The following is a 14,545-nucleotide window of genomic DNA, read 5'->3' as shown; positions in this document are numbered from 1 at the left end:
ATATTTTTTCCCTTTTTTCTTCAGCTGCACAAAGTAGATTCAAGAATAAAGATAAAATAAAAAATAAATTAAACTAATAACAAATAATTGAACAATAAATTTAAATAGAGGAACATATTTCATTTTGGGCTCCGGCTGAATTAAGAGAATCAATCAAAATAATGAATTACAAACATATACATGTATGTATAATTTTGTTATTATATTTACGCGACAAATGGAAGTGCCTTCGTATAAGTCTGACAAAGGAAGGTGAAAGGGAATACTGGCCACACTGCTTCTTTTAATTCTACAAAATTACAAGGAGTATAAAATGTATGTAAATTTTCCTCACATACAGAGAATAATTTATGACTAATTTAACATTGCAGAAAATTTTGCAAATAATGAATTTAATATGGACATTTAAATCCAAACTTTTATTTCAATGAGAAAGATAAAAGTACCGTATTCTATTATGATTAAAAAAACACTTTTGTGCGCTATCACAAATACTGTTTTCACAGTGAATTGAAAGCACAGTTTCAAATAATCTAGTTTAATTTTGACAACTTGGATTTTACATAAATTAATTTCATTCCTATTTGAAATTTCATTTTTAATCATAATAATTATTGTTCGTAAATTTTTTCAGATAAATCAGATTATTATTAAATTTTTCAGATTTAAAATTTTCAAACTCTAATAAGATGCTACATATTTATTACTATAGATTGAGATGATTCTACTATTTAAATTTGTAGATATGTTGACTTCTAAGAGTTTTTCCATCCTCCCCCCCCACACAAAAAATAAATAAATAAAATTAAAAACACTATTCAAAATTGCTGTAGTTGAAAGATTAAGAGGTTACACTTGGAATTCATTTTCTGACAGGGTGTCAGCTGGCAGTTTTAATTTATTCAGAAATCTGAAAGAAAATAATTGTAGAAAATTGCCAAATTATAATTGTTACATTCAAAAAAGCTTTCAATAAGAAATATGTTTAAACTTTGATAATAAGCTCAGTCTAATAAAGTAAAGAATAAAATATCTCTTAGCGAAGTTTTCATTGTGCTTAACTGTTTTAATATTACCAAACTAAAAAAGAACTAAAGGAAAAACTAAAAAGGAAGAAAATAAAATTCAAGCTTTTTTTATTAAAAAGTTAATAGTTTTAATAATGAAACATAATTATATTTAATCTCAGCCATATTACCTTAAAAATAGCATGTGAGAAACTTTACAATGATATTTTTTATTTTCACATACACATACCAAAGTTAAATAAGTAAATCTTTACACATAATAAAAGAAAAAGTCTGTCTGTGTGTATGGTGTGAGTGTCTTTCGTTCGTGCTGTGCGTAAGCTAATAGACCACTAAAATCGAAAGGAAAGGGGAAGACTACTCATTTCTAATTATTTTAAATAAATCTTCCCTTACCCTAGAACATAAACATTTTATTATACTGGTTACCAGTACATACATCACACAGGAAATATAATGGAACACATAAAATATATTTCCATTTACACAGGATATACACTGACTACCAATAAGTATTTGGACACCTATGCAAATGATGATATCTGCGGTCCTAAGGTACATCCTGGTCTCTGCCAGTATATATCGTGTAGGAAACAGCATCGGCTTTAGTTGCATGCAAGATGCCTCGCAGTTCGGAGCTTTCTGCTTTCGAGAAAGGTATAATTATCGGGTATCGCAAATGTGGCTGATCCTTAAGGGACATATCTAGTGATCTGAAGTACCCAAAATCGACAGTGGCCTATGTGATTAAGAAGTGGAAGGTGAGCCGTGATTGCTGGAATGTCACCAGAGTCGGCAGACCAACGAAACTGGAAGATAGAGACCGACAAGTGCTGTCCAGAGAAATTCGGAAGAACCGCACCCAACCAATGGCCCTCATCTGCTAGGAGCTTCAACAGGCATCCGGGAGTATTGTTTCAATGAATACCAACCGTAAGGAAGCACATCTGCTTGGTTTTCATGGTCGTGCTGCTGCCCATAAGCCTCTGATCACAAAGTCCAACCGCGATGCTCGGTTAATGTGGTACAAAGCACATCGAAACTGGACCGTAGAGATCAGTGGAAACGAATTCTTTGGAGTGACGAATCAAGGTTCACCCTTTACCATTCGGATGGCAGGGTCTGGGTCTGGCATCTACCTGGAGAACGTTTCCTGCCAGAATGCATTGTGCCAACAGTCAAGATCGGCAGAGGTGGAATTATGGTCTGAGGTGTTTCTCCTGGTATGGGCTGGGACCCTTGGTCCCCATTCATGGTAAGCTCAACTCCGATGCCTACCGCACTATTCTGGATGATAATGTGTTTCCTACGCTGTGGCAGTTTTACGGGTTGGACCCTTGTTACTTTCAGGACGAGAATGCCAGTTGTCATGTTTCGACATTAACCAAGGCTTGGTATGGGGCCAATGGAATTCATCGAATGGACTGGCCTGCCCAGAGTCCAGACCTGAACCCTATTGAGAACCTCTGGAACGAGTTGCATCGCCGAATTCAGGGGAACTCAGGGGTGAATCGGTGAAGGAACTTCTATGTCTTCTCCAAGCTGAGTGGAAGAAAATACCACTAGCTGTCATACAAAGACTTGTGGAAAGTATGCCGCGGAGGGTCCACGCTGTAATTAACTCTCGTGGAGGCTCTATTGATTTTGAACATAGTTAGTTTTTCTTTTCTATCACAGGTGTCCAAATACTTATTGGTAGTCAGTGTATATCGTTCTTTTAACTGATTTAACTGATGTTCAACAGGGCAGAAATATTAATCATTTAAGTTTTTAATGAAAGCTTTTTTAACTGTATCACTATATGAAACATTGCCAAATATCCATTTTTAATAAAATTCATATTTATATTGATAGTTCACTGTATACATAAATATATATTACAAATATTCTGCAATAATTTAAAGGCGGCAAGATTAATATTATTAATCCGCATTTTATTACAAATAAGTATGAAATCATTTGTTTAATATCATACCGCTGATACCTTTTCTGTGATTTCTCTTCATCTGTATTTATCTGCATCATTGCTAGTTTACGGCGAACTGTTTTCATACGATTCATAGAATCTTCTACTAGAGCAAAAGCATATATTTTAAACACATAAACATATCAAATACTTTATTTACATAAAAAAGCACATGAAGAAAAACCAGTACTCAATAGCTTTATCAGCACAGGTAATAGTGGAGCTACTTGAGCAACGAGCCTTCCTAGAAAGTTTATGTTATCTATGTAAGAGATTTTCTGAAGTGCTTTGCTATTGAATCTACAAGATGTAATAGGAATGATGTGCTTTAGGGCCTAAGAGAACATAGCAAAACATTAAGCGACAAGAAAACATGCCTTTTCATAATAAAATAAGTGGTGGAATGTGAATGCTGGTATACAATACGTATAAAGCACATGATGAAAAAGATATTATTAATCATGCATATTTACAAGACATAAGTATCCACATTCATTACAATTGTTCAAATGAATGACCATCAAATACAAAACTGGCATCACAGTAGTATCAAAGCGGTTAGTATACTCTTTGGAAAATGCCCAAACATATCATAATACTTTGACACCAGTGATACAAATTCTGGCGGCACAATCTTCAGAACAGCTAACCTGGTCAATGTGATGTATATGCTGCAGATACTGGTTATCTACTTAAAGATATTTTGTAAATATCAAATACTACCTCATGAAAACATCCATGACAAAAGTTTTTGCCTTCCATATTCTTCATACTTACAGTGCTTCAGCATTCATATATCACCACACAATGCAGTATTAAAATTGTTACTTTTGTCATTATTATCTATCACCACATAAAATCTCTGACCATCATTCCTGTTACATCTGTAGATTTCTGTGATGCACTGCCATAAAATTAATTATCAGCATGCCTATAATGCTGGAATATTCTGTTTATCTTGTACATGAAAAATTAGATTATACTCATTATTGTAATATTTATTAATAGCCAACTTTTATATAATTATGCATAACCTGTAAATATAAAATGTTCATACACAAATTTTTATTGAAATTATTCTTACAGTTTCAGCAGTTCAAAGGACCAAACTTTTAATCTACCTGCTTTTCTTCCTATTTACAGTTATCCATCATATTATGAATATAAGGTAAAGAGTTTCAATCAGTTGCATTTATCTTAAAATGTAAGAATATTTATCAAGCAAACTTTAAAAATTTAACGTTACTGGAAATATATTTTTCATTCCAGTTTTTCGAGTACATAATGATTTTGAGATTTTAGGCTGGTATAGAATAAGTGGAAATCTTCTACTAGATCAATTTGATTTGAAATTTCATCAGGAGGTAATTATTTCCTAAAAGTGCCTGATATAACTAATTTGAACTTGCTCTCTTACAGATGGTATGTACAAAGATAGGGATTTAGTTTCAAAACTCATTCCGAATTCAACTGAAAAAAGTGTTTTATTTTAACTATAACTGTTATTCCATATTTATGTCTTACTGTATATTGTAAGAACTGCATCTATATAATTGGGGATCTATATAATTGCACTAATTTAAATTGCACCTGCTCAATTTTTTTTTTTTTTTTTTTTTTTTTTGTTTATTTTCATAGCTTCTAAAAGGAAAAATTATTCCTAAAAACTCTGAAATTGATGTTTAAAATTGGGCATTTTATTTTATTTAAAATTTATTAAACAAAATAATAGGCAGAGACAGCAAATAAATAAATATTTATAATTTATCGTTTTAGCGGAATAAAAAAATGCAGTATACAATGCAGATTCAAATTTCTACAAATCCTTTACTGATAGCCAATGCAAAATATTTCTAGTGAAAAGTATTTATTCTCATGCTCTAGGTTTCTGTCAGCAACACTAATATTTACTCAATGTACAAGAGAAACACAAGATTACTATTATTATTTATTTTAATAAAAAGTATTATTTATTTTCCAATTACAATTTTTAAGTTAGACCCTAATAAATAAAAAAAAAAATGAAGCTTTATAAAAACCTTCTTCAGAAGCCTTGTTTTCTTCATCAGGCATTAAATTCTGAGTACCCATCCACCTATCGTAGCGAGACCTTCGATTCAGCGTGAATTCTTCAGCACTCTCTTCATCACTAGTATCAGTTCGGTGCTTTACTACTTCAGTATGTTTAGTCCCCAAATGACTGAATACACTGGGATAAGATGATTTATGTCCATGTAAACTAAAATTATTGAATATTAACTATTAGCATTTTTTTTATAAAATAAATAAAAGAAAGACTACAAAACATCTAACTTATTCCAGTAGCAACATTTACAGTTTGGTGCAGAAATAAGCAAACAAGTTTTGTCTTTAATACATACAAACAAAAATCTTTGTGAATAAGAAAATCTTCAAGAAAATTAAATTCACAAAGAAGCTTCTTATGTTCAAAATTGGGATTTCTTAGCACTTTTCCTATTCACAAAGATTTATCTTCTTTAGTTAACAACTTCAATTCCAACCCACTCTTTCCTAAAAGATATGATGTAAGCAGTTTCATATATATATATATATATAAACACATATTTATCTTCTATATGAAATTCACAAGCAAATCAGTGACTTAATTGGCAATAGCCCATCAATTTCTTTAGTTTAATATAATTGCAACACATTCACATCATCTTCACTGACATAATATTTTCCTCTGTATTGCGGAAGCTTTTGCCAAATCGCAATGCAAAATTCTGCGTTTTCGGTATTTGAAACCATTTAAAAAATAACTCCTACTTCAAAATAATGAATGGTAAATAAATTTAAATTTGATTGTGTACAGTACAGAATTCAAAATTTGTTTTAACAGAAATCAGGTAAGATGTTTCATATAAAGCGTGTTTCAAAACGAATATGCATATTACAGTGTTATTTTGTCAAAAGTATCAATGACTGCGCTTCAGCTCGGCTATTGGTGAAACGAATACATAGTCTGGTGTATATCAATATCTAGATGTAAGTTGTCTTCTGTTTTGCATGGTAAGCGTCACATGTTTAAAATGGCTATTCAGCAGCAGAAATCATTTTGTGTTTTCTAGTTTGCAAAGAGCAATTCTGTGATTACAGTGCAAAGACGTTTCATGTTGAGGTACCAAAGTGATCCTCAGAATGGGTAGAACATTCGCAGATGGTATCAACAGTTTGTAAATACAGGATGTGTAAAGGAAAGACTCCTGGCCATCCTCGTGTTACTGATGAAAATGTTGCACGAATTCAAACTGCTTTCCAACCTAGTCTTTCAAAATCAACTCATCGTGCCAGTCGAGAGTTACAACTGCCTACAACAATTTGGTGTGTTTTAAGATGTGGGTCAGTTATGAAGCTGTACAAGTTACATTTTTCAGGCTCTGCGTCCTGGTGACAAACACAAACATGCAGCATTTTGTAACAATATTATTGATGCTATTGACAATGATAACACTTTCCACAATGCATCATGTTCAGTGATGAAGCAACTTTTCATGTTAGTGGTCACGTAAACAAACAAAATGTTTAAATTTTGGACCTACAGAACCCACATGCAGCCATTGAACATGTATGAGATTCGCCCAAAATCAATGTGCTTTGTGTGATATCCCGATCATCTGTTTACGTCCCATTCTTCTTTGATAGAAACACAGTTCACGGTCAGCAGTACCTCACTATGTTACAAAACTGGTTGTTTCCGAGGCTGCACAAAGACAACTTCATTTTTCAACAATACCGGGCACCCCCTCACTGAATTCACCAAGGGAGTGATTCTCTAAATGGAACTCTACCGAACCATTGGACTGATTGTCAAGAAGCTGGCGACTTAGCCTGTATCAGCTGGCCTCCACATTCACTGGATATGACATCCTGTGACTTCTCCCTGTGGGATTTCATTAAAGATAACATTTATGTATTGCCACACCCACAGAACCTGAACAAAGAGAAGAACCAGACACATACATCAGTGATGATGGATATGCTTGCCAGAGTATGGAAGGAATTTGAGTATTGATGTGATATTGTTCATGTCACTTATGGAGGACATACTGCACATCTGTAATCTGAACTCGAGAGGTTCGTAGATATATGTGTAAAGTTTTATATTCGTATGTCATACAGTTTAATAAATATATGCATTCGAAATACGTATATTCTTTTTGAAACATCCTGTATATACCTAAAATATGAAAGACAATCACAAACAAATCACTAACTTGAATGGCAATAGCACATTAATTTCTTTATTTTAATAATAAGTACAAAATTTTTAAACAATCTGCACTGACTTTATTTTTACTCCGCACTGCGGAAGCTCTTGCCAAAATGCAATGCAAAATTATGCATTTTGAGTATTTGAACCCATTTTAAAAATAGAACCCACTTGAAAATAATAAATAGTAAATACACTTTAAGTTGCTTCTACACAGTACAGAATTCAAAATAATTTAGAGATATGATGTAAGCCATTTCATACATATACCTAAAGTTTCATATATATGTATATATATATATATATATATATATATATATGAAGGACCATCACAAATCACTGAGTTAACTGGCAAAAGCCCATCAACTGTTTTATTTTAATGTAAGTACAAGATTTTCAAAGCAATTCCACAGATATTTTTTTCTCTGCACTGTGTAAGCTGTTGCCAAATTGCAATGCAAAATTATGCATTTTGGGTATCTGGAACCATTTAAATAATAACACCCACTTTAAAAGAAAGAGTGGCAAATAAATTCAAAGTTGATTGTGTATAGTACAGAATTCAAAATTCTGGGTACAGATATGATGTACCCATTTCATAAATATATACTTAATGTGTAAAAATATGAATGTCAATGACAAACAAATCACTGACTTAACTGGCAATAGCTCATTAATGTTTTTATTTTAATTATAAGTACAACACTTTCAAAAGATCTCCACTGACATTATTTTTTCTCTGCATTGTGGAAGATCTTACCAAATCCCAATGCAAAATTCAAACAATGCACTCCAATCTTATTTATACGCAGTGCTGCATAACATGCATATATTCCTCCTCTGCTATTACCTAGCCATCATCTGTTTACCCATATGAAATTTTTCATCTATTGCTCTAAACTTGTGATTGTTGTAAATTGTGCTAAGCGATGTCTTCAAAATGGATTTCCAAAAATTGTGTATGTTGAGAAATAATATGTGTTTAATCATCATGCAAGATTTGCTTTCTGTAGATTCCAGCCTACCATGCCATTAGTATTTCTGCTACCTTCGAATTCCATTTGCACTCTGGCCATGAGTAAAAAATAAGTCAGTTCTACCATTGTACAATTATCAAATTATTACACTCATACATATACAGACAGAGAGGGAGTGAGAGAAAAGATGCAAGTCCTGGAGCTGGAGATATCTATATGGATGCTGCAAGGGCTAATCTGCCATCTACTTAGTTCCATATAATTCTCCTACGGTAGGGCAGCCCATGTAGTACTGGTGGGAACATTACTTACGAACAAACTGATCTTCAAGCATTCATGTTTCCCAAAACTGTGATTCCTGAGAAATGGTAGTGGTGACCCTATGCATTTGTCGTTTAGCATTGGTTATCGGAAAAGCATTCTGGTCTCTCAAATTGGGGTCCTAAGGCAGTAGCATGATTAGCGTAGTTCTACCTCTACGGGAACTCAGGATGCTGACCCCCCCTGATTAATATGAGGGCTCCTCAGTTGGGACAGAGCCAGTTTGCCTTAGAATGTCCTCCACGAAGGCATCCCTCCACTTAGGCAGTTATGCCTAGTGTGCTTTGCCATAATTAAATACACCACCACCTCAGTTGGGACACGTCTGTGTACTGCCGGATAGGCACAGAATCTGACACGTACCACATATACAGATAAACATACACACACGCGAGCAGCTGCAGAAGCAAGACATGCAGTGTGGTGTCAGTAATATACACAATTAATTACACTGGTTGTCAGTACATACATATAATTTATCAAAGAAATATACCAGTTTTTAAAACTGCATTAACAGCTGTTCAACAGGGCAGAAATAACAATTATTTAACTTTTTAGTGAAAGCTTTTTTAACTGTATCACTGTATGCAGCATTTTGAAAAATTGCCATATACCCAATTTTATTAAAATTTATATTTATATTGATGGTCTACTGTATACATAAATTTACATTACAAATATCCTGCAATACTTTAACAGTAGAACCGTGGTACCTTTAATATACAGAACTGCAGTGCGAGTCAATTTGACCCTAGACAGAAAACACTTGAAACATGTACAAGTGATTACTTTAGTTAACTGAAACAGTTTATTTTTATCTTACAATCAATATTTCTCAGAATTTACGTTACATATTTTATATAAATCAGAGGAAATTATCCAAATTTTTAGAAAACCATACTATTTAAAATTTTATCAAGTGTAATAACATGTCTTTTAAACAAAATAAAACATAATTTTTCTAATTTTGACAGAATATATCACTTAAATAAGTTTTGACATAATTTTAGAGAAAAAATAAAAGTTCTACCCATTACATATTAGTTTTACAGATTTTCAAAAATCCATTTTATTGTATGCCTCATGCGCTATAAATTTTGTAATAAGTTTTGCAGATTTATCATAAATGGGTTGTTTTCCCTTTGGGTATCTTGGGTTTTATTTTCACTTTTTGAACTGTGATATCCAACTGGTTTACGGGTAGCTTGTGGTTTTCTGTCTTTTTTTGTGGTTTGTTATACACCCGTATGTCGCCTTTCTTTGTCGTGAGAGAAAAAAATTTCCTCTCAGTTCTTCAACTAGATCTTGAATGAATTGCGTGTACTAAGAGATTTTTCCAGATATGGGTTTGAAAAAACAGAGGCACTGATAGCAACAAGATCCAAAATATTATAAAAACCCTGCACAGGCCACCTACGGGAAGCAGACTTCAGAGTATTCTTCACACACATATATATATAGAGATAGAGAGACAGAAAGCTGAAGCTAACCAGAACCTGATTCCAAATTTATTCAAATCCCAGTCTTTTTGCAATATAGATACATATAATATTGCTATAAAAGCATTCATTTCTTCGACCGTTATAATCCACTCATTTTCATGAATCTGTTGATAAGCTATATATTCAGTGCATTTCTATATATGCTTCAATATCACTTCATCTATAAAAAGGTCTATGAAAAGGTTGGTGACTGAACTTTCTTCAAAATATTTTACTTTTCTTCCTTTATCCATTTATTCCTAATTGAGCGACATTCCAAACTGCCCCATCTTTCCCAACTTCGTTATTTCCAACTTTGAATGTTACTGCCAATTTCTCTTCGGATTTCCTTGCGTGTATGCGTATTTTCTTAGAATTTTTTAATCTGATTAATTATCATCGTTATTGCGATGAGAAGGTCCAGTGATTGTTAGGGCACTGACAGAGTCATTATCACTTTTATTTTCTTCATTAGCAGGCAGGTATTCATCCTCGATATTCAATTCGAAACACTGTCATCATTATCATCACCTGAATCATTTTCAGATAATTGCTGAAAGTAATCAGATAAATATTCTAAAGCTTCCTGAACAGTGTTGAGCAATTCTAAACAGCATCTTAACATCTTATCTATCCTTACACTAGATATAGAATAAATGAAACTTCAAAAAAGGCCATTCGAAATATTGATTGTAATTTTCCACTGCCTTCGAACCTTGACTGAAAACCACACAGTTCCCTTTCCTGGTGCAGTCCATTTCAGGAATTTGAGGGTGAATCGGATACACTTTACATTTACTTCTGAGAAAATGCATCTGCTTTTCCTCATTTAGGCATAAACTTTTATTACGGGTCAAAATGACCCACTTCGCAGTTCGAGACATAAGTGTTCTGAACCCAACATGTATATCTGTTTTGCAGTTTCAAATTCCGTAAGTCATGGATTACCTTAAATTATTAAGAGTCAGAAAAGGAATTTGTTTTTCATTCGATTCTTTTCGCGTGGTGACAAATTAAACATTGATTTGGGTCAAATTGACATGCTCTGCGGTTCTATTTTTAAAGAAGGCCAGATTAATATTATTTATCTGCATTTTATTACAAATATGTATGAATCATTTGCTAATATCTTAATCATACCGCTGATGTTTTACTTTCAACTCTTCTTTATCTGCATACAGCTGCATCTTTGCTCGTTTGCAGGGAACTCTTTTCACAGGAATCACTGAATCTTCTACTACAGCAAAAGCATATATTATAAAGACATAAACATATCAAACACATTATTTACATAAACAAGCATAAATATGTATACACAAATATAAATGCTTTTTGGTAACTTATTTGAGCAAACAGCCTTCCTAGAAATTTTATGTTATCTATGTAGAGATTTTCTGAAGTGCTTTGCTATTGAATCTACAACATGTAATACGAATGATGTGCTTTAGGGTCTAAGAGACCATAGCAAAATATTAAGCAGCAACAAAACATGCATTTTTATAGTAAAATAAGTGGTGGAATATGAATGCTGTTATACAAAAGCACATAAAACTGTGATGATGAAAAAGATATTATTATTTATGCATATTTAGAAGAAATAAGTATCCACATTCATTAAAATTGTTCAAAGAATGACCATCAAATACAAAAGAGGCATCACTGCAGTGTCAAATCGGCTAGTATACTTTTTGGAAAATGGCCAAACATAGTATATACTTTCACGGCAGTGATACAAATTCTGGTGGCACTGTCTTCAGGAAAACCAATCTGGTCAATGTGATGCATGTATTGCAGTAACAGATTATCTATTTAAAGAAATTTTGGAATTCTCAAAGACTACCTCCTGTAAATATCCATGACAAAAGTTTTTGCCTTCCATACTCTTCATACTTACAGTGCTTCAGCATTCATATATCACCACACAATACGCAGTATGAAAGTTGTTACTTTTGTCATTATTATCTATCACCACATAAAACTCTGACCATCATTTCTGTTACATCTGTAGATTTCTGCGATGAACTGCCATAAAATTAATTATCAGCATGCCTATAATGCTGGAATATTCTGTTTATCTTGTACATGAAAAATTAGATTATACTCATTATTGTAATATTTATTAATAGCTGACTTTTATATAATTATGCATAACCTGTAAATATAAAATGTTCATCCACAAAGTTTTACTGAAACTATTCTTACAGTTTCAGCAGTAAAAGGACTAAATTTTGAATATACAAGCCCTGCTTCCAATTTACAGTTATCCATCATATTATGAATATAAGTTAAGGAGTTTCAGTCAGTTGGCTTTATCTTAAAATGTAAGATCATATATTGAGTAAACTTTAAAATTTAACACAGAATAACGATACTGGAAATATATTTTTCATTCCAGTTCTTCGTGTACATAATGATTTAGAGATGTTAGGATAGTATAGAGTAAGCGGAGGTCATCTACCAGATGAATTTTATTTGAAATTTCATCAACAGGTAATTAATTGACAAACATTACAGTACAAACTATCTGATATAACTAATTTCACTTTGCTCTCCCAAGGATGTTACGTACATAAATAGGGATTTACTTTGAAAACTAATTCCAAATTCAGCTGAAATATTTATGTCTTACTGTATATTGTAAGAACTGCATCTATATAATTGGGAATCTATATAACTGCACTAATTTAAATTAAACATGCTCAATTTTTTTTGTTTATTTTCATACCTTCTAAAAGGAAAAATTATTCCTAAAAACTCTGAAATTGATGTTTAAAATCATGCATTTTTTTTCATTTAAAAATTCTTAAACAAAATAATAGGCAGAGACAGCAAATAAATAAATATTTTTAATTTATCCTTTTAGTGGAATAAAAAAGTGCAGTATACAATGCAGATTCGACTTTCTACAGTTCCTTTAGTGATAGGGATAAGCCAATGCAAAATATTTCTAGTGCAAAGTATTTATTTGCATGCTCTAGGTTTCTGTCAGCAACATTAATATTTACTCAGTGTACAAGAGAAACACAAGATTACTATTATTTATTTATTTATTTAAAAAAATTATTAATTATTTTCCAGTTACAATTTTTAAATTAGACCCTCATAAATAAAAAAAAATGAAGCTTTATAAAAACCTTCTTCAGAAGCCTTGTTTTCTTCATCAGGCATTAAATTCTGAGTACCCATCCACCTGTCGTAGCGAGACCTTCGATTCAGCGTGAATTCTTCAGTACTCTCTTCATAAGTATTATCAGTTCGGCACTTTACTACTTCAGTACGTTTAGTCCCCAAACGACTGAATACACTGGGATAAGATGATTTACGTCTATGTAAACTAAAATAATTGAATATTAACTATTAGCATATTTTATAAAATAAAATAAAAGAAAGACTACAAAAAATCTTACTTATTCCAGTAGCAACATTTACAGTTTGGTGCAGAAATAAGCAAACAAGTTTTGTCTTTAATACATACAAACAAAAATCTTTGTGAATGTGAAAATGTTCAAGAAAATTAAATTCAGTAAGAAACTTCTTATGTTCAAAATTCGGATTTCTTAGCACTTTTCATATTCACAAAGATTTATCTTTTTTAGTTAACGACTTGAATTCCAATCCACTCTTTACTAACACTTTTTCTACACATATGATGTAAGCCATTTCTCACATATATATATATATATTACACATACCTAAAGTGTAAAATGTGAAAGTCAATCCCAAGCAAGTCACAGACTTAATTGGAAATAGCCCATCAATTTCTTTATTTAAATATAATTGCAGCACATTCACAGAATCTCCAATGGCATAACTGTTTTCTCTGTATTGCGGAAGCTCTTGCCAAATAGCAATGCAAAATTCTTCGTTTTGGTCATTTGAACAAATTTAAAAAATAACACCCACTTCAAAATAATGAATGGTAAATAAATTTTAAGTTGACTGTGCACAGTAGAGAATTCAAAATTCTTTACAGATATGATGTAAGCTGTTTCATACAACGACCTAAATTGTAAAATATGAAAGACAATCAAAAGCAAATTACTGAATTGACAATAGCCCAACAACTGCTTTATTTTAATACAAGTTCCAGACTTTCAAAGCACCTCCACTGACATTTTTTTCTCTGCATTGTGTAGGCTGTTGCCAAATCGCAATGCAAAATTATGCATGTTGGGTACTTGAACCCATTAAAAAAATAATACCCAATTTAAAATAAAGAGTGGTAAATAAATTTTAAGTTGATTATATACAGTACAGAATTCAAAATTCTGGGTACAGATATGATGTACCTGTTTCATATATATATATATATAACTTATGTGTAAAATATAAATGTCAATTACAAACAAAGCACTGACATTATTAGCAGTAGCTCATTAATTTCTTTATTTTAATTATAAATACAATACTTTCAAAAGATCTCTACTGACATTTTTTCTCCGCATTGCAGAAGCTCTTGCCAAATCCCAATGCTGAATTCAAACAATGTAATCCGATCTTATTTATACGCCCTGCTGCACAATGTGCTTATATTCCTC

General features: G+C 32.2%; 1 protein-coding gene across 14 annotated transcripts in view; it reads right to left on the bottom strand.

The window, feature by feature from the left end:
• LOC146992745 (uncharacterized) overlaps nucleotides 1-14,545 on the bottom strand; it is a 51,534-nt gene that overhangs the window by 6,551 nt on the left and 30,438 nt on the right. For 8 of the 14 annotated variants that reach the window (XM_085809532.1, XM_085809522.1, XM_085809527.1 and 5 more), the window contains 4 exons: nucleotides 13,142-13,341; nucleotides 11,148-11,244; nucleotides 5,034-5,233; nucleotides 3,004-3,100 (listed from right to left, as the gene is read on the bottom strand). In XM_085809532.1, coding sequence (XP_085665658.1) covers nucleotides 3,004-3,100; nucleotides 5,034-5,233; nucleotides 11,148-11,244; nucleotides 13,142-13,341 — 594 coding nt within the window. The remainder of the gene's footprint in view (nucleotides 1-3,003; nucleotides 3,101-5,033; nucleotides 5,234-11,147; nucleotides 11,245-13,141; nucleotides 13,342-14,545) is intronic. The other 6 variants (XM_085809533.1, XM_085809535.1, XM_085809528.1 and 3 more) reach the window with 5 other exon arrangements.

This window comes from Stegodyphus dumicola, chromosome X2, assembly GCF_044657685.1.
Source record: "Stegodyphus dumicola isolate Sdum_Otavi_A_Nest chromosome X2, ASM4465768v1".
Classification (NCBI taxonomy): domain Eukaryota; kingdom Metazoa; phylum Arthropoda; class Arachnida; order Araneae; family Eresidae; genus Stegodyphus; species Stegodyphus dumicola.
The sequence above is the reverse complement of the archived record's forward strand: the minus strand, read 5'-3'. Positions and strand labels throughout refer to the sequence as shown.